Source organism: Trichomonascus vanleenenianus (genome assembly GCF_965637985.1).
Source record: "Trichomonascus vanleenenianus strain CLIB 3782 genome assembly, contig: TRVA0_015S, whole genome shotgun sequence".
Classification (NCBI taxonomy): domain Eukaryota; kingdom Fungi; phylum Ascomycota; class Dipodascomycetes; order Dipodascales; family Trichomonascaceae; genus Blastobotrys; species Blastobotrys vanleenenianus.
This window is the reverse complement of record NW_027481872.1, coordinates 249760-269074: the sequence shown is the minus strand read 5'-3', so window position 1 is coordinate 269074 and position 19315 is coordinate 249760. Positions and strand designations below refer to the sequence as shown.

The window sequence follows — 19315 nt, the reverse complement described above, 5'->3', positions numbered from 1 at the left end:
GTTACACTTCAACGTACGAAAATATGTGTATATGGTCAAAGGAGTTCAGCATTTCATAATTCGTCAATTCATACATTCATGACAAGTCAATCTCTATTCTATGCTTTTCATGCGAAGCTTTCAGCTCTTTCACCCGATTACAAAGCCCAGCCTCCTCCATGGACACATCGTCGTCCGGACCATAGATCCACTCTAGACAGTCCCGGAACATACGCCGCGATATCTCCATCTCCAGGAGCCATTCAGCCTCCTTCATCCTCAGCTCGAAAATTTCACATCCTTCTATCAACGGTGGGCGGCCCATTCGTTCTCTATACCGCTTGAACAGCACAATGGGTCGCATATCAGTGATCTGGGTGCACCCTCGCAGTTCCAACACCGAGAGGTGCGGAGTATACCCCAGAATCCGGGGGATTGAATTGTTAGTTAGCAAGTAGCAGTTGTTGAGTGACAATCGCTCAATATAGGGCCCTCTATACCGCGCCAAGTCCCAGATCGTTCGGTCGTCGATGTGGCACCCGGCGAGCCCTAATGTCTCAATGTTCGTCCTCCTTACAATATGCTTAATACTCTTTGAAGTGACCAATGCCCCCCTTCTGGTCCGCCCGACATTGAGCAACTTGAGCTTCGGGCAGTACTTGGCAATGCACCGGATACCCTTATCGGAGACTTGTTCACACGCTCGCAGATCTAGGTGTTCGAGGCTACGGCAGCACTCGGCAATAAGCGCAACAGTGCGGTCGTTCACTTTGGTGCAACCGGGGAGCACGATCTTGGTTAGCTTGTTGCCGCTAAGCAAGGCTCGAGTAGGCACAATGTTGGCGCAGGTGTAAAACTCGATCCATGAGAGGTTTCCACCAAACTTATCGAGCAGCTCCACTTGTCTTTGAGTTGCAGTGACCTTGTGGAGCACAAGCAGGCCGAGCCGGACATCTCTCGGAGTGGTATTACTAGCCAAGGTATCTCTGTTTTTTTCCTCTTGCTCTCTCATGGCAATGAACCTGTTCCAGCTCGAATTATCTTTGAAATAGAGCTTTCTGAACAGTACTCGAGTGGCAATTGCGTTCCACTGCTGGTTGACAAGCAGACATGAGTGAAGGCCGTTCGTCTGGCGCCTCTGCTCAAAGACCTGTTCATCTGGCTGTTCCTGGGCGCTCTCCCACGCCTCTCTGGCCGACGGGGTATCTCCGTAAAGGAGCAATGCGTGTCGTAGGGACATTGGCTTGCGTCGCCGCGGAGTTTGTTCGTGGGGCACTGTATTGGCGTCATCGACGTATTCCATGACCATTGTCATGATCTCTGGGATAGTCAGAACGGGATGACAGCTTCTCCAGTTCTCCAAATGTGACAATGCGAGTCCACGGCAGAGCTGGTCAATTTCATTCTCCTCTTGAACGTGCGACTGAACAAGGACGGCCGGTTCTGGAGAGTCCTCGTGGAGCGACGCATTAGAGGGGATTCCAATCTCCTCCTCAATTGAGCTAATAGACCCCGAATGGTAATGGTGGTGCTCTGCCTCGGGACTCAGCGATGCGGAGGAGGACACTGATCGAATGAAATTGAGAAACGGGTTCCTCCGGCCATTGAGCCCCCGCTTCTTGACGGAAATGCTCTTGGAGCGGTCGGTAGGGCTCTTGATCAATGCAAGCAGGCTCTGGGGTACCGAGACGCTTCTTCGCACCGATTGAGTTCGGCATGATCCCTTCCCATAATCCAACTCCTTCGCATTATCCATCTCGCAAGACCCCGTAAAAATTACTAGGATTTAGGCACTTTTGTAAAAAAAAACGAAGAGAAATTAAAACAGGCGAACCTGCCGGTAGTTATTAAAAGGAACCCACTGATCCGCTCACAAAGACCTATATAGCACAGGCTGTATGGTACTTGCCCGTCTCGCTGGAAATAGCGGGTGGTTAGAAGATCCAACCTCCAAAGACAGACCAGACAAGATACAACTGGTCCTTGGAAAAGAAATATATTAAAAAAAAGGCTGGCCCTATCTCTCAAACTACAGAAACCTGCCTTTTCCTTAGCTATGCAAGATGCCAGGGTAGGGGAAGGTCCTCCTAGGCTGGTGGTAGGGCCAGCCAGCACCCTCTCCCTCCCCCCCCTCTCTAAGTACGGGCCTAACCTGTCATTTCCACCGCTCTATACATTACGTCAACCTAGTGAGACGGCATTCGTAGTAAGAAAAATGGATTGGCAGGATATCGAATATTAGGATGGCGGGTCCGAAAAAATAAGGGTGCGGCTGGTTGTCCGCTGCAGTACAGCCGTTCAAAAATGTCCTAGTCATCGTTTTCCCCATTGTTCGCTGGGTTCATAGAACATATGTGCCTTTATTCTTCATCTTCTATAATCTTCATTTGTATTACATTATTTCTCTAAATACATAGTCTTTGTCTATTTGTGCTGAGAGGTGATTGGCGTTGAGCCGTGGATCACTCAGCTGCAATGTACCAGATGTACCGGCTACCGCTTAATACATGCACGATACGAAACGACAAGGCGATAGCATGGGTTCAATTGGTCTGAGCTTTTGTGTCTGCATCGTGTCATGAGGAGTACATCTGTGCTACTTTTAGCACATATGTAGCATTGTCGCTATACATGCAAGATGGTCCTGGCGGTTTGATGTATGCGTACATTCAGTAAAGGTATATTGACATCCTGCGCTATATATCTTACAATGCATTGGCGAGTTACCAACCATCTATATCAGTTCGCGTTGCAAGTGCTCGTCTACTATGTACTGCGGTGGCTGGTTGATGGCTGGGTCTACCGGTTCTGCGGCCCACCGGCCTTTGAATGATCAACTCCGATATCCCGTCCTTCCAACGCGAGTGATAGACCGTTATTCATAGGCAAATACGAGGTATACAATAGCAGAAAAGACCTTCATTGAAGACGTACAAACAGAATAATAAATAACTAGGGATGACAAATGGATGGAATATTACAAGAAATGAACATGACAAAAAAAGGATGTTGGAATTGTACGTAACAAGTAGAAATACACGTGCAGCGCCCTATTTCTTCATAGTTCTCTGACGCTCTCCAAACTCGACCAACTTCTGATCAATTGCCATACCCTTTCGCCTCCTAACCGCATTGACATAAGCCAAGGCAATGTTCTCTCGGTCTGCAGTTTCGCCAAGCTCCTCCAGTTCTTCCTCCGTAGTCGGAACCCAGTATGGGTCCTGATCCAGCAATTCGAAACCGGAAAAGACAAGCTGAGGATTGGCAGCACCCGAGGTTCGCTTTCGCATCTCTGCAGAGAACCCGAATGCGTCGGCAACCGGCAGCGATGCGTGGACAGTAAAGAATGGCGTGCCTTCTTTCATCTCTTCAGAGAGGATCTTGCCCCTTCGCTTGGTGACAACACCATAAACCTTACCAAGGACATCCGTAGGAGCCTGGATATCGCACAGGTAAGTAGCCAGCTTAATTCGTGGAGACCAATCGGAAATGCCCTGATGGATGGTCTCCCTAGTCGCAGAAATTAGACGGCCCTGGATGGTACCACTGGTCTCACCAACTGCAGAAGAGTCCTCCAGCGACACCAAAACGCACCCAACACCTTCAAGCGGCTCAGCAATCAATGGACCCTTGGCCATGGCCATCTGGAAACCAGTTAGAATGTTATCTTCGTACGCAGACCGAGCCGCTTCATCCTGTGGGAACGCTCGGCGCGAAATCGTGCCAGTCTTGTCAAACAAAATGTTTGGACCAACTCGCTTCGGGCCAAACGAGACAATCTGGCTAGTGCTGTACCCAATCTTCTCAAGTTGTTTGTCTAGGTGAATCTTCATTTCATCTAGCTTTGACTCGTCTCGCACGACATTGCCCATATCCATCTCATCAACTGCTTCTTCCATTCCACTGGAGACCATGTTTTCCTTGGTACCTTGCTTCGCAGCCCGCATGTCGGCAAGACCTCGAATTGTGTCGGGCTTGCTACTGATGTACTCCGTGATTTCCTTAGACAGTGGGAAGACGAGGAATTCGAGCTGGACAGAACCGACAGTGACGCGCTTGAGCCCACGTGGATCGCCATTCTCGGGTTTCCACTCGCCGTCCTCGACAATGGTCTCACGATACGGCACAATTGGCTTCGAAGTGGTGATATCTACTTTCGCGAACCGCTCCTTGAGGTCCTTAATGCACCGTTCCAGATGCAACTCGCCGGCAGTGGCCAAAATATGCTCGCCGTTCTCCTGTACATATGTCTGGACACACGGATCAGATATGTTCAGCAGTCGCAGGCCCCGTTCAAGCTGAGGAATCTTCGTCGGGTCCACGGGCTCGACAGCCACTCGCAGAATGGGCGGCGCAGACACATTGGTAGACGCTAGGTTCGGGCCACCTTCTTTAACGCTGACAATAGTGCCACTTTTAAGAATCTTACCGTCGAGGCCAGCAATACCAACAATGTTACCAGCTGGGGCATGGTCAATGGGGATCATATCTCGGCCCATTAACAGGAAGAGACCGGACACAGTAACAGTGTGGACATGCTCATCGGGCTTCTCTGGGCTGTATCGTGGGTTCAGCAAGTTCACTTGCTGTCCAACCGAGATGGTACCGCTGTAAACTCGAGCGAACCCAATTACACGCTCATCACACTCTTCCGCCTTATCAACATTGCTACTGTCAGTAGCAATATCATCCTCATCTAGTGAGGTAGCTGATAGTTGGGCGGCCAGGCCGTCAGTATCACCACCGTTACCCACACCTGAAGCCAGGGCCAGCTCCCGGGCTTTTCGGCTCTGCTCACGGATCCTCGCAATTCTGTCCTCAGCCGACTCAATACCACCACCAGCCTTTCTCTCCTTAGGTATGTCCTTAGCCGCGACAGTAATGACCTTGGAAATGAAAGAAGTGATAGGCCCAGTTCGATCACAGGCCTTCATCGCCGTTACGACCTTTTCCGACACCGATTCATGTCCTGGAGTAGCCTCGAGAATCATTGGAATTCGCGTCCGTTGGGCTTCGAGTGGCGAAGGCAGAAAATCAATGACGGAGAGCAGGATGGCCCGCGAGAGCGGAATCCACTGGCTGAAGATGGAATGCATGAGGTTCTTACCGTCCTTGGCTTTAATATCTCGGGGTTGCACTTTGAGCTCCAAAACATTGACGATCTTCTCCACTGTTTCAGGGCTCTTTTCAATGACCGTGTTCTTGTAGATGGCCCAGATGTTGTCAAGCACGAATTGAACGAAAAGCGGACGCGGGTTCTTGCTCTTGACCTTGGAGATATTATTGACCACGGATTTGGACTTGGCGTCGTAGTAAAACTCGCCCCATAGCACCTTCTCGAGCTTGGATCGGTTCATACCCAGCTTGCGCTCGTAAATAGCAGCAAATTGCGCAATGTTGAACCCCCATCCGTCAATGGCGCTGCCAAACACAACATTGTTTTTCTCGGGAGCAAAATACAAGTCCTCGTCACTGGAATCGACAAACTCCTCGTTAGCATTCTTTTCCAGTCGTTCTCGCCAATTGAGGTCCTCTTCCATTCTCTGACCGGCGTAGAAAGACCCAATGACAGCATTCACCTGCTCAATGAGCCTCGCCAGGTGGGTGTACGCTTCCAGAGCAGTCATTTGCAGCTCTGTAATAAGTCGGTCAATCTTATTGAGCACGAGAATGGGCTTCATGCGTTCAACCCATGCCTGCCGAAGCACGGTCACCGTCTGCGAACAGACACCTTCCACGACATCTACGACAACGACCGCGCCATCGCAGAGTCGCGAGGCTGTAGAGACCTCTGACGAGAAGTCAATGTGTCCCGGAGAGTCAATGAGATTAATGAGGTATTCCTTGGCCTGCGGCTTGTCCTGATCCGCGATCTTCTTGAGAACTTTAAAGTAGAGCGAAATAGCACTCGACTCCATTGTAATACCACGGGCCTGCTCGTCAGGACGAGAATCCAGATACCGGATCTGGCCCTGTAGGTTCTGGGAGATGATGCCATTGCTGGCCAGCAGATTATCCGACAGAGAGGTTTTGCCGTGATCAACGTGGGCCAGGATGCAGATATTTCGAATCAGCTCAGGCCGATTCTGTAGCCTTATTAGGAACTCTGGGGCTACCGGCATTATTTTAATTCTTTATATCTTGAGTGTATCGGTAGTATTCGTAATTTTAATCGCGGCAGTACTCCAATTTATGTATATTTGATTCGAAGGTGGTACAAGATGTGATGATTTGGGTCTCCGACTCATCATTTGTCACCGCCGATAAATTTTTTGGACCACCAAATGGCTGCGCAGGACGAGGGCAAGAGCTGTCCGGAATGCCGTAAAAAGACGCTCCAGAAGTGCCTGATTAACGAGTCGCTCAGCGGCGTCTGGATATGCTCTGATGTCAACGTAAGTACTCCCGTTATCATTACGCTCTGATTGCATTTGCTTATCATTTTAAGTGTGCTTATCCATTCACCGAAAAGTCCCTCGACAGCGTCACGACGGAGGTGACCAAGGAGGAAATCACCAAGGATATCGAGAAGAGGATGCAAAAGGCCAAGGTTAGCAAGGATGTTATCGGCCTCGTCAAGAAGATCTAGTATTTATTCATCATCAAAGACCTCTAATATTTATTACCCATAACTGCCATACGACAAAAATGCCATTGGCCATGACAGACCGATACTGTCCCCATAGACAGATTTAACCTATTAATAATATAATACTCTGTTGTTCGACAAATTTATCAGTGCCGATTTAATAATGGTGTGAGTTGGACAAATTTACCAACGCCGTTTTAAAAAGAACGTGAATTCGACGAATGTCGATTTAAGTGAGCTCGACAAATATATCAATGCCGATTTAATAAGGATGTGTGTTCAATGCATAAGTCGAGGAGGCATATTCGCTGCCGTTGTCGTATCGTCTATCCGGGTCGTCGAGTAGCTCCTTGACTTCCCACGAGTTCTCCTTGTTGGATACGCTGAACTCCAGATCCTCCTTGGTGATCATGTCCCAGTATTTGTAGACCATCATGATGGCAAACAGGTTGCACAAAGTCGCAAAGAAGATGCCGTCCAAGTAGTGCTTGACGTTGATGCAGATCCTGTCCGAGAACGCGTAGAGCAGCACCTGGCCCACGACGAAGAAGAAGATGCCCAAAATGATGGCTCCAATGCCCCATGGGTCGCGAAGCACAAACGCGGCTAGCACGAACTGCGAGAGAGCGTACACAATGAGGCACAGCGCATTGACAATGTACAGCACCACAAACAGCGCAATCGTGTTAGTCGGCGACATCCCGACGCCCCATCCTTGGAACGTGAAAAGCGCAATGACAAATGAGAGCGCAAAGCCTGCTACACATACAATGCGCAGGCCCCATATCGACGACCGCGTGCCGTCTTCCCACATCTGGAAGCCTAGCAGGCCGTTATACAACACGCACCAGCACAGCGCCGACGCGAGGCCGGCCTGAGCGGCTACGAAGTACGGATACGATGCAGTTCCCGGGGGAGTAACGCCGCTGTCAATTACCAGCGACAGCACTGTCTGGATCAAGAATAAATAGAAAAAGTGCAGGATCTCGGTACGCCCAATGGCCGTGTACTTGGACCGCACGTTGAAGATGATGATAAGCAGCACGAGAATGGACGCAATGTGAATGAACGCCGACCCGACCTCGAAGATGACGGTGTTGGCCAGCTCAATCGACCGCGCATAGCACACTGGCGCAAGGCCGGATCGGGCAATGCCCAGAGCTCCCTCTCCACTGTCGTAGGGACCCACCAGAGAGCACAAAGGCACGGGCGCTCTATCGCACAGAAAGTCAAAGTCCCCGAACCCCATGCTCCTGTCGACACAATAGATTTCGTTGGGTGGAACGAATTGATGTTGTCGCTGGAAAAACGCGCTGCAAGTTGTGCCCAGCCGCCCCTAAATTTAGGTATACGGCCTAGAAAACGGTCTCAGATGCCGCGAAAGGGGGGGGAGAAACTTTAGATTCCGGGACGGATCTGCCCGGTACGCCAAAATAGGAAAGAGCTTAACCTCACCTCCACACATTCGAGCATCGCGACGTGAGTACAGTGATGAGGGCAGCGACGGTTAGGCCCGGACGTGGGTGTCTCCTTGTTCGACAACAACAGGCGCGTCGGTTCTCGCAGGCGGTATGCTTCCCAGGTCAGGGGACCCAAAGAGCAGGACAGCTTGGGGATATTTATAGGCGCTTTCCGAGCGAGACAAAGGAAATCGTCGACGTTGTCGCCCAATTAGATGCCGAACTTGCAGATGCATTGGTCAATGAAGACTCCAAGTTTGACGTAAAATCGACTGTTAATACCCAGCCGTTCGTGCTCGCCTATGGTTACGCGGTATACAAAGTCCTGAGCAGTCGTCCCGGGTTCATTGCCCGGTACTTTGCAGGACACTCCCTAGGGGAGTATACCGCGTTGACGGCTGCGGGCGTCCTAGATTTTGCCACAGCGCTTAAAGTCGTAAGACAAAGAGGTGTGGCCATGCACAACGCCACGCAGCAGTACGCCGGTGACACGGTGATGGTCACGTTACTCGTCATTCGCCACAGCGCCGCTGATGTCGTGCCTGTGGCGCGAGACGCCATTGAGCGTAATGGGCTGGGCGGCAAAGTGGCAGTGGCAATTATTGGCGGGCCAGCGCAGTTTGTGCTCTCCGGCGACAAGGAAGGGGTCGAGCTTGTGTGTACTGAGCTCAAAAAGAAGTTCAAATTCAAGACAAAGCCATTAGAGGTTTCGGGGCCTTTCCACTCGCCTATAATGGAGCCGGGTAAGAAGACAATGCGGGAGATACTGGGGTCTATTGAACTCAATTGGCCGCATGACGTGGAGGTGGTTTCCAACATTACAGGCAAGCCTTTTGAGTCGCTGGACGAGGTCAAATACTCAATTGAAAACACCCTTACCGAGCCGGTCAATTGGTTGGCGAGTATGGAGTATTTGGATAAGCATGCATCTAAGATCTGGTCAATTGGCGAAACGAAGTACGTTTCGCTTGGCCTGCCGAAGAACGCTTCGGCGGAGGTAATCCTGGTACCAGAGTCATTGTAAATAGCCTCCGCAAAGCGAATTCCCCTCGCGGATTTTCAACTGACGTATTAAAGTCATATATCATTCATAGCATAGCATTTCTGTACATAATTTAACCATCAATCTGCATTTTTTGTTCGTACTCCTCCTTCTTGACCCGCTTGTACTCCTGGATCTTCTCCTTGAGCTCCGTATCTGGGATGACCTCGTCGATCTTGAGAGGCGCTCGGTTGAATGGATCTTTGGGATCGGAAAGCAGATGGCTCTTGATCGTGGCGAGGTCAATTGTCACTCGCGACGAAGGCAGAATAACCGGTTCCTTCATGAGAGTGTACATGAGAGGATCGAGGAACTCGTCTGGAATATCACCGAGGTACACATCGCCCAGGTCGTCTTCTTCCTTGACCTCCTGGGTGCGCCGGACAAACTCCTCAAACTGTTGGATCTGCTGTGGCTTCTTGAAGTTGAACTTGATGAGAATGTTCTTGGCCCGCTCCAGAGCCCCAGGGTCGTACGACCGCCCGTCTCGTGCCACTGCCTCGACAAACGACTCCTGGGGAGACAAGTTGAGGTAAATGTCAAACAGTTTAGACAGCAGCTCCTTGGGGTTAAAAAAGTACTTCTCGGGGTTCTTGACCTTAAGCTCGCGGCACTTGGGGCCCACAAGAGTAACAAGGTTGTAGTTCAGCATGGCCGCCAAACGATCGACGATCTCAGACGTGACAAACGACTTGGGGATCGCTTCGGTAAACAGTCGCACCAGTGTCGACGTCTGGTTCGTCAGCTGCATGTACGACTGGCTCTGGTTCTCGGTGCTGGCAAGCGTTCTTCGCTGCTCCTGTACCTCTTGGCTCTCGGGTGGGCTACCGGGCATTGGCTCTGGAGGGAGCTCTTTCTGGAGTTTGTGGATCTCCAAAAGCTTGGAGAGCGACTCGTCAAAGAGATAGGTTGTATCGTTGAGAAGCAGCGCTACAAACCGGACAAAAAAGTCTGGGTCCTGCTGTGCTTCTTCTTCGAGGCGCCGCTGGTACGTACTGTTCGTCCAGATGGATTTGAGGATCTGCGAAATGTGATATCGAATGTTGAACTTGTCATAGAACTGGGAGCTAGCGCCAGTCTGCTCGCATTCGATGTAGAAGTTCATCATGGCATGCAATAGGTGGTCAAGGCAGATCTTTTCAGTGTCATATATCTCCATGAAGAGGCCAGGGCGCCCTTGGATGCTCAGTGAGCCAAAGAAGAGAATCTCCACGAGCTTAGCCTTAAGGTAGGGATTCTTAATGTAGCTCGTGTTCCGCATGAACGCGACCAAGAAGACGACCAATTCCTTGAGGGGAATCTTGGTGATGACGTGCGGGAACTCTCTGGACAGGAAAAGCGTGTGCGCCACTGCCGATTCCAAGAGGTATTCCGGCAAGTTCTTGAAGAACGCCGGCTCCTCCTCGGGAAATGGAATCTGGGGCCGCGCTGCAGGGTACTGGTGCCCTGGCTCAGCAGCACGCAGCAGAATGACCATCTGGAACAGAATGAACTGCATGTACTGGACTTGCAAGTCAAGATCAAATATCTCCACTTCAAGAGAGAACTTCTTGGCCTTGGCGAGCTTGAGCTGGTTCTTGAACCGGTCAATCATGGGACCGCTGAGTTGCGGGTTGTTCCGGGCGCCCATGCGCTGCAGCTCCATCTCGAAATGCTCGACGCTGCGCGCCAGGTCGTCAATGCTTCGTTTGATACGCACATTCGACTGGACCGTGCCACCAAGCCCGTAGTGAATGTATGCACAGGTGAGGTAGAAACAATGCGAAATGAAGTTGGATGGCTGCTTCTGGTCCTCTTCCACGCTATCGTAGAACCGCTTCGACTCTTCGTTGTCGGCGTTGATCTTGGTCTCCTCGGTTATATCAAACACGGGGTCGTTTTTGAAATAATCAAACGACACCTTGTCGAACTTGCCGCCGAATATGCCCGAGAACGGCTCGCTCAGTCGCATGAGTATATACGTGATGTTCATGAGGAACCCGTCCGGTGACACTGTGCCCGACTGGGTTTGCATAATAGCAAGACGCCGATGGTTCATGTTGAGCACCTTGCCAAAGTACGCGAGTAGGCCCTGCCGCGACTGTGCTGAGCCGCGGACAATGTTGTTACAAATGTTGAAGAGCATCTGCTTAATGACCTTGTACTCCGACCGGATGTCGTTCTGCAGCTGGCGCACCTGATGGTCCATAATGGTGTCTGGGCTCGGGAAGTTCTTGAGCGGGCCGTTACCATCAAGAGGCGAAATCGCGAGGAACGGCCCAAGCAGCGTATCTGGTACGATGGACACAGCATTGGCGTTCTCTTTGACAGCGAAGCCGTCGATCTGCGTGATGAGGGCCGCTACCTGCTTATGCCCTACAAGCACCTCCATGAGCATGAGGAACGGGCGATAGTTGCCCACATACCCTGTGAACAAGAGCTGGTGGCTGAGATCTTTGATCAAAACAGATGCGTACTCTAGCAGCTCTTCGTCGGCATGAGCATGGTTAATTGTCGCCTGGAGGAAGTCAATTGCTGCGCTTGCAGAGCTTTGCTGCTTCTCCACGAGCTGGTCTACGGTAGTGGAGCGTTTCGCTCCGCCACTAAGGTCTTCTACAATGTCGGGGTTCGTTGTCACAAGCACGGCGTAGCGCGTGCAAAGAGTCTGAATTTCGTTAAGCAGCGCCACTTTACGGTCCATTAGTGGGTCCGTTGAGCGCGTTACGCGCTTAATTGAACTGGCTCGCGACCAGGACGAAAGGAGGTAGTCAAACGGCTTTCCACCGCCATGTTCGGATATCCTGCTCCACATGACGCGGTCAAGCACTTCCTGCGACAGTACAAGCTCAATTGACTCTTCTCGCAGTTCCTGAGCAAGTCCAGTCAAGCGTACCAGCGATCTATCAGTCGTTTCGCCGTCGAGGGTAACCAATAGGACATCCCGGATAGTATTATGCTCCCACTTCTCAAAGCTAATCGGCTCTCGTGGGGTACTATCCCCTGTTCTTTCCTTCACAGCTGCTCCATTTGCGTTCGCTGAAGATGTGCCTGAAGATGTGCTGCTTGATAATGCATGATTCAACTTGGACGGTTCAGCCGTCGCAGATACGGGATTTTCCGGCCTATTAGTTGGCTCCTTCGGTCGCGCCTGTTCTGACGAGGTTGCCACATTATTCTGGCTTTGTTGGTTCTGCTGGTTCTGCTGGTTCTGCTGCGCCAGTTGATTAAGCCGCTGGATTCGCTTCCTGCGGATCTATTCACAATGTTAGTCAGCTCTCAAGCGCCCAATTTTTCACAAACGTACTTCTTCTTCGCTCGACATTTCAATCTCAACTACGCAGTTCCAGCCAAAATGCGGAAACGGTTTAGTCTAAGCCTCCACTTCAGCAATCTCTGCCTTTTAATAAAGCGTGCCACCGAGGTCTGCGAAGGTGGAAGCGATGGTGAGAGACACATACAGACCCATCTTTCCTCCCAACAGACTGAGCGCGCCCCACCCCTTGAAAAATATCGCCCCCAAATCGCCAGTTTTCCACTTTTTTCCACCATTGCGACGACCGTGGAAGCCCGAGGAAAAAGCACCTTCAATCTCGAATATTGTGTGGGCGAAATAGAGGAGATTTTGTTTCATTAGGTTCTTTTTGTTCCAATCCGCTCCATTTTTTTATCCTTTGCGCGGCGGTTCATTTGGAGATGACGTCCGAGAGCGTTAATGCCCCGGAGCTGGACTCAGTGCTACAGATTGCACTGTTTGATCGCAAGAGCCGGATGTTCGTTTTGCGGCTCGAGCAGATTGTACAGTGTTTTGTGCGCGGCGCGAACTCGCAGATGGATTTCCCCGGCCCGATGAACTCGTACTTCCGGCTGATTGCCCATAAGATTGCCGATTACTACCATGTGGGCCATGTGTCGAGCGCGGACGGCTCTACGGTGACGCTTTTTTTGGAGAACAGCATCAGCTCCGAGCTGCCCAAGCCATTGTGCGACTATCGGAGCACTTCTGACTTGGATGCGCCAAGTACGGAGGAAAAGAGACCCCCACGGCGTGCAATGCTCCTCAAGAAGAAGAAAGATACCAATGCGAATACAGCAAATACGAATACGAGTAATATTAACGGGAATGATACTCAGGCTAACGAGCAACGTACTAACGATATGACGAACGATACGAATAATGAATCGAATGATAATGATAATACTAATACTAACAACGAATTGAGTGATGAAAAGGATAGCAATGGCACTTCTCCATCAGTGTCCACTGGTAGCACGGTGTCTAGCCAGACGCCCAAAGGGCGTGGAAGTCTCGAAGCACGGAGTGCCGCATATGAAGAGGCTCGAGCGCGCATTTTCAGCACTCCAGCCGCACGAGATGAGGCGGCCGCTGCACCGGCTGGACCTGATAAGGAAGAACTAGACAGCATTGAGGAGACTTATTCACGCAAAGAGCGGTATGCCCGCAACGATGCTGACTATTCAAGACAGATGCACTCTGCTCCGTTGCCTCCATACTCGGCCCCTCCTGGCCCATACTATTATCAGCCACAGTTTCAGCAGTTTCAGCATCCTCTTCCTCCGCCTCCCCCTCCTCCTCCTCCTCCCCCTAGTGGAGTGATGCCGATGCAGCCATATTACTATCCCGTGTATCCAGGCGAAATTTACTATCCCAATGGAACCGCGATGCCATTTCAACTCATCAGGTCTGCGCCCAGCTCTGTCCACTCGGGATCCAATTCGATCAATTCAATCCATGCAATCAATTCGGCACCTAATTCAAGAGCCAACAGCGCTAACGTAACGCCCGATCAGTCCCACCATGCGAGTCGCAGCTCTACTCCGTCATACCGCCGCAACCACCCCCATCGTTGATTCAGTTAAGCGATCTCTACTCTTATGTTTCGATCAGACAACTTAATAATCGACCTATGATCCGACTTAAATAAGCGACCTAATTACGAATGAATGAAAGGTGATGATTTGTTATTGTTATATGCAAAGGGAGTTTTGGGAGCTTGGTTATGATCATTTCTTGATCTCAAAGCCCCATGGAATCTCGAGATGGGTAATCCCATCGTCGTCCTTGAAGGTCGACAGCGCGGTGTATGTGCCTCGCGCCAACATGCCGCCGGGAGCCTCGCCTTCGGACATGTCCTTAATGTAAAATGGCTTCTCCTTCGTGTTTGGAGGATACGATCCACACACCTCTTCGGTCTTGCTGGCCCGGATGCCGCCTCGCTTGGCCACCTGGATGTACCGCAGACCGGTCACGATGTCGTGCTGGACTCGGAATTTGATGTTCAGGTGGTACCGTGATCGCTCCTTGATGACGATGGGGTTCTTCTTGAGCTTCTCAACGACGCCCTGGTCCTCGAGGTTGAACGTTACCGGATCCTGACCCTCGACGTTCATCGTCATCTCCAGCACGACAACCCGTCGCTTGTCGCCCGGCGCCCCAATAGACCCGCCGGCGGTGAGCCCGAGCGACTCCTTCCACTTACGCAGCGACTCGTCTTCGGCATCTAGGTTGGCGTACTCTTCAATCGTCTTTTTCTCAGAGACCTTGTACTCTGGGACGTTGGTCATCGACTCGTCCGACGAATCTTCGTGGTTGTCTCCGGTCATTTTTTCTTTTGCTTAAAAACTCAGCGGATAGAACGCTCCAATGGAGGATAAAAAGCTCAAACGTTGGAGATGTGGGTTTTTTTCACGGTTGGTGTGTGTGTTGGCTGTTTTAGGGGTGTAATTTGTGGTCTGCGACACCCCCTGAATCTGGCCCACGTAACTCATCACCTACCTTCAATCTCATCTGCAGTCCTCAAACGCTTACGTATTACGAGTACGGTTTTATATTTGGACTACAGTACTTATCAATACGTTGGGATAGCTTGGATCTGTACCTTCGACCTGGCTACTGATTTGACTGTTTGACTACCTGCCGAACTATGATAGTACCTGCTGAATTATGTAGTACCTCTGGTGGTAGAGGTTTTTCGTAAAATAACGTGTATTCGTGTGTGCTATAAACCAAGAATCAAGTAAAGGATTAGAAATCGTAAAAGAGCGGAAGCATTAACGAGAAAGCGTGTGTTTTTACACCTCTGGGGCCTTCTCTTCGACATGAGAAATCTCGGCAAGCTTCTCTGGGTTGACCTCCAACTCGTGAGCTGTATCGGCGAGTCGACTGTTGCCAGGGAAAGTCCGCCAAGCTGGAGGAGCATTTGGGCCAAATAGCTCGTCAATTTCCTCAAGGGTCTTCTGTGCCGTCTCCGGGAAGGTCAGGAAGATGTGGACGGCCATGGCAAAGTTAAACGTACCAAAGATCATGAACGCTTTCCAACCAATTGTGTCAAACGCCGGGGGCAGATAAAAGCCGAGCGCAAAGTTCATAGCCCAGTTACCGGCAGCAGAAGCAGACATGCCTCGCGACCGTAGATAAAGCGGGAACACCTCTGGGGCATAGATCCAGGCGGTCGGGGCCCAGGTCAGAGCGTAGACAAAGATAAACAGGTAAGAGCACACCATGACTGCTCGAGAAGCACCAAAGTTGTTGGCAAGCGTAATGTGGATCGACTCATTACCGCCCACGGAGTCGACATGCTCACCGTACCTGGCTAAAAGAGCACCAACAGCGAAAATGAAAGTACCCATACCAATGCTACCTCCAACCATGAGATAACGTCGACCACTCCTGTCAATGTAAAACAGAGTGGGAATTGTGAACACAAGCATAATAACGTATTGGACAGAGGAAGCAATTAAATTGACATTGCCCTCGAGGCCAGCCATCTGGAACACATAGACGACGTAGTACATCATGATGTTGCCGCCAGCCAGTTGCTGCCAGACTTGGGTCATAATGCCAACAACAGATCGCTGCCAATTCTTCTTGCTGAACAGTTCAAGATACCCGTGGCTCGTGCTCTTCTCAAGATCAACAATCTCCCTGATCTCCAGCAACTCAGCCAGCACGATTGAGTCGTCCCGGTCGCCCTTGGCGTGGACGTTGGCCAGAATTTCGTGGCACTCTTCCCACCGTCCTTGGCCGGCGAGCCATCGTGGGGACTCTGGGAACATGGGCATCAGGAAGAAGAGGACGATGGCAGGGATCATCTGGATGCCCCATGGAATTCGGAAGGATGCAGTGGAGTTGATGAAGGAGCACCCGTACCCAATGAAGTAGAGCACGAGAATGCCCACCTCGATGGACACCTGCTGGATACCAATGACCTTGCCTCGCACCTCTCGTTTGGCCAACTCAGCCAAGTATACCGGTACTTGGGAGGACATGAAGCCAACGCAAAGGCCGTTGATTACTCGTCCGACAATGAGCATTGCGACGTTCTGAGAAGCACAGGTAATGATAGAGCCAATAATCCACAAAATACAGCTGTATTGGATGGTTGGTTTTCGGCCAATTCGTTCACATACCGGACCAGACAGAAGCGATCCAAGCAGGGACCCAGCCGCCATCGAAGCAGTGATACCACCTTGAAGAGTGGAATCTGGGCTATTGAAGTACTTCATGTATTGCTCGGTGCCGATTATAGCAGACATACTGGAGATGTCGAACCCGAACAGCGAGCCACCAATCGTGGCGACAGCTGCCGTCAGGTATGTATTGTAGAACTTTGGAAGCGGCATTTCCCCGGTTCTTTCTTCTTCTGACTCAAAAAAAAGAAGCTCAAAGGAACGAAATTGAGAAGAATTGGCCAGGCATTTAAATATTGTAGCCTTACCTCGATCGGTTAAATGATTCTGCCCCGCAGCCGCGGAAATACGTTAAACTGAATCATGCAAGGGGAGGTTCAACAGCTTTGGCAAAAGAGACGGCGAACATGCAATGCCCCACCTATAGGCTGTACTACGATTGCACCGCTCAATGCATACAATTCCCGGTCATTCGGCAATTGAAGCATCATCATCGCTCGGACGGCTTGGCATCCAATTTGATACGAAATGTGCAACTCGGCATTCAAATTATAGGAAACACGTGCAACCGTTTAGATACATTGCGCCACCTTAGATGATCGCTGAAAGCACCTCACATGCAATCCATATAGTATTGGCTTCTGTCTGCTGTTTTGTAGCGCTTGTATCACCGGGAATCCTTGAACACTTGGTCGCTTGCATTCATTCCTTTCCGACCCATATGCATCGACGATCAATCTAGCATCGGATAAACGCTTCACTGATTATTGCCTTCTACCTCCTAAATCGTCTAATTACCGACCACCATTTTATGGTGCTACGTTACCTAATTACCCACCATCGTCCATGGTAGGCTACACCACCTTATTAGCCTTTCAGGCTCATGGTTGGTTGCTGGATTGGTGAACGGCTCTCACCCCACGGTTTGAGAGAGTGTCTACAACCTGCCTTTAGGCGTTAAACGACATAAATCTTCAAAATTACGGGGAGCTACTGCATCACCGGAAGGTTTATTCCAATTTCCCCGGGTCTACGCTATTTAGGAGTGTCTCGGGTATATTGCTAGCGATGTGCATCGGCGCTGAAGGACGTGGGGCAATCGAGGGGCACTTTGAACGGCGTTTGATGGCTGTATCGCCAATACTATGTAGTATTTGATAGCTCAGAAGGGGTAGTGTCGTATTTCTTTTCGTGAGTCTGTTGTTACGGCGTTGTTGATGATGGCCAACGATCAAACGCTTATATTCCCGAACTACCTACACTAAAACTAGGATTTTTGTTCAAATCATTCGAAACTCAAATTGGCAACGATTCGTCCATGCGCGCGACTTGAAAATGACGTTGAATCTTTTCAATGTACTGTAAAAAAAATGAGAGCAGGGGCATAACTGGTGCGATATTAAACGGTTCAAGGTAAAGCTAAAAAACTACGTAGCCGGTCGGTGATAGCTGAATTTAAACGGACAATTTTAGTAGTTACTAAGGTGTAAACTGTATAAACGTTTGGTGGTTTGGCTGAATTGAGTGCTTTTGAGGCAACGAAGAGCATATATACAGGAAAAGATGGGCGATAGAGAGATTACTCGACATCAGCCGCAGCCGGACCAGACATTCCGGCAGCCCCGGCGGAGGCGGAAGCAGCAGCAGCAGCAGCAGCAGCAGCAGCTGCGGCGCCACCAGGACCGCCAGGTCCGCCAGCGGCACCGCCAAGAGCCGCAAGGAGATGTGGTGGTGGGTCAAGCATGATCATCATTCGCAGAATGTCCAAAACAGGCTCGGTCAACTTCTCGTCGTAGATGTTCAGCAGGTCCAATGGAGCGGGGTACACATAGAGCGCTCGGTAGAAAGCAAGAGCAGACTGGAGCTCGTCACCAGCGTTGAGAAGCTCGTCGGCCCTAGCCACCTCCTCAACGAACATTCGCTCTCGCTCCTGGAGACCCTCCGGGATCGGGTCGGCAGCCTTGGACTCAGTCAACACAGACTGGATCTTGTCCCTCAGCTCGTTTCGGCCTGCCTCCTTCTTCTGCTCTTGGGCCTTAGCATGCTTCTTGGCGGTCTTCTTGAGCTTCTTTCGGAACTCTGGCGAGTTTCGTCGCTGGTAGTCAAAGTACACGAGGTACGAAACTAAATGGGGTTAGCAGCAATCAATAGCAATTATCCCGTCGAATACATACTGGCAGATACGGCAAGCACCGACGTCACAATAGCCCCCTTAGACGGCATTCTTTTATCTTATATATGGGATGGATTTTTCAAAATGCACGCAGGCCTTGAAAGTTTTGACGATGTGCCTTCCCGTTCAGTGGGCGTTTGGGAACATTGCGCGGATCATTAATTCAACGAACGAACCATCCGGCCGGCCTTAAAGGGCAGGTTGGAAGAGCTGTGCGACGCTATATATGGGGGGCTTAGCCCCCCAAACCCCCCGAGGCGACGCGGAGCGTCGGGGGGTTTTCGGCCCATTCGTGAGGCGCTGGTCGCTCAATGGCTATTGCTCTGATAAAACTTTCATGCTCAAATGTGCTTACAGCCTATGGTGTAAGTAACTCTCAGAACGCAACGAGCACGTTCACCGGTGGGGAGCCGATAAGCGGCAAGCTGTTATAATCTTGATAAGGCCGCTAGCTATGATGAACCTCTACACACCTGCAACTCGATTCGTATATCTCACAGATATAGCCATTTTTGGATAAAGGTTATACACCCAGAGTGGTGATATGGTACAGTTCTCCGCAGATCGCAGGCGAAGGATGAAAGCCGCACGGCTAACCGTCGGAGATCAGCGAAGACCATATAAGTGCAGCTTTCTGCCTCTGAAGCGTCTCCTCCTTTCTCTTT

General features: G+C 50.7%; 10 protein-coding genes across 10 annotated transcripts; 3 read left to right on the top strand and 7 right to left on the bottom strand.

Moving 5' to 3' along the window:
* Positions 1-76: 76 nt before the first annotated feature.
* On the bottom strand, positions 77-1735 carry AMN1 (Amn1p; the record flags this gene model as incomplete). The annotated part of the gene is made up of 1 exon (XM_076684447.1): positions 77-1735. The coding sequence occupies one exon, from the start codon at positions 1733-1735 to the stop codon at positions 77-79; it is 1659 nt and encodes a 552-aa protein (XP_076541415.1).
* A 1294-nt stretch (positions 1736-3029) lies between these two features.
* On the bottom strand, positions 3030-6101 carry RIA1 (GTPase RIA1; the record flags this gene model as incomplete). The annotated part of the gene is made up of 1 exon (XM_076684446.1): positions 3030-6101. One exon carries the CDS (start codon positions 6099-6101, stop codon positions 3030-3032), a length of 3072 nt encoding a protein of 1023 aa, XP_076541414.1.
* A 162-nt stretch (positions 6102-6263) lies between these two features.
* Positions 6264-6568, top strand: TRVA0_015S02410 (uncharacterized protein; the record flags this gene model as incomplete). Its single annotated transcript, XM_076684445.1, has 2 exons — positions 6264-6374; positions 6428-6568. The coding sequence occupies 2 exons, from the start codon at positions 6264-6266 to the stop codon at positions 6566-6568; spliced, it is 252 nt and encodes an 83-aa protein (XP_076541413.1).
* A 262-nt stretch (positions 6569-6830) lies between these two features.
* Positions 6831-7817, bottom strand: CHS7 (Chs7p; the record flags this gene model as incomplete). Its single annotated transcript, XM_076684444.1, has 1 exon — positions 6831-7817. One exon carries the CDS (start codon positions 7815-7817, stop codon positions 6831-6833), a length of 987 nt encoding a protein of 328 aa, XP_076541412.1.
* Positions 7818-8059: 242 nt separating this feature from the next.
* On the top strand, positions 8060-9052 carry TRVA0_015S02366 (ACP S-malonyltransferase; the record flags this gene model as incomplete). Its single annotated transcript, XM_076684443.1, has 1 exon — positions 8060-9052. One exon carries the CDS (start codon positions 8060-8062, stop codon positions 9050-9052), a length of 993 nt encoding a protein of 330 aa, XP_076541411.1.
* A 91-nt stretch (positions 9053-9143) lies between these two features.
* On the bottom strand, positions 9144-12371 carry UFD2 (ubiquitin-ubiquitin ligase UFD2; the record flags this gene model as incomplete). The annotated part of the gene is made up of 2 exons (XM_076684442.1): positions 9144-12302; positions 12354-12371. 2 exons carry the CDS (start codon positions 12369-12371, stop codon positions 9144-9146), a joined length of 3177 nt encoding a protein of 1058 aa, XP_076541410.1.
* A 371-nt stretch (positions 12372-12742) lies between these two features.
* RBS1 (Rbs1p) lies at positions 12743-13918 on the top strand (the record flags this gene model as incomplete). The annotated part of the gene is made up of 1 exon (XM_076684441.1): positions 12743-13918. The coding sequence occupies one exon, from the start codon at positions 12743-12745 to the stop codon at positions 13916-13918; it is 1176 nt and encodes a 391-aa protein (XP_076541409.1).
* Positions 13919-14071: 153 nt separating this feature from the next.
* Positions 14072-14671, bottom strand: RDI1 (Rdi1p; the record flags this gene model as incomplete). Its single annotated transcript, XM_076684440.1, has 1 exon — positions 14072-14671. The coding sequence occupies one exon, from the start codon at positions 14669-14671 to the stop codon at positions 14072-14074; it is 600 nt and encodes a 199-aa protein (XP_076541408.1).
* Positions 14672-15139: 468 nt separating this feature from the next.
* Positions 15140-16690, bottom strand: HXT2 (sugar porter family MFS transporter; the record flags this gene model as incomplete). Its single annotated transcript, XM_076684439.1, has 1 exon — positions 15140-16690. The coding sequence occupies one exon, from the start codon at positions 16688-16690 to the stop codon at positions 15140-15142; it is 1551 nt and encodes a 516-aa protein (XP_076541407.1).
* Positions 16691-18056: 1366 nt separating this feature from the next.
* Positions 18057-18700, bottom strand: TOM20 (TOM complex receptor protein TOM20; the record flags this gene model as incomplete). The annotated part of the gene is made up of 2 exons (XM_076684438.1): positions 18057-18601; positions 18652-18700. 2 exons carry the CDS (start codon positions 18698-18700, stop codon positions 18057-18059), a joined length of 594 nt encoding a protein of 197 aa, XP_076541406.1.
* Positions 18701-19315: the final 615 nt, after the last annotated feature.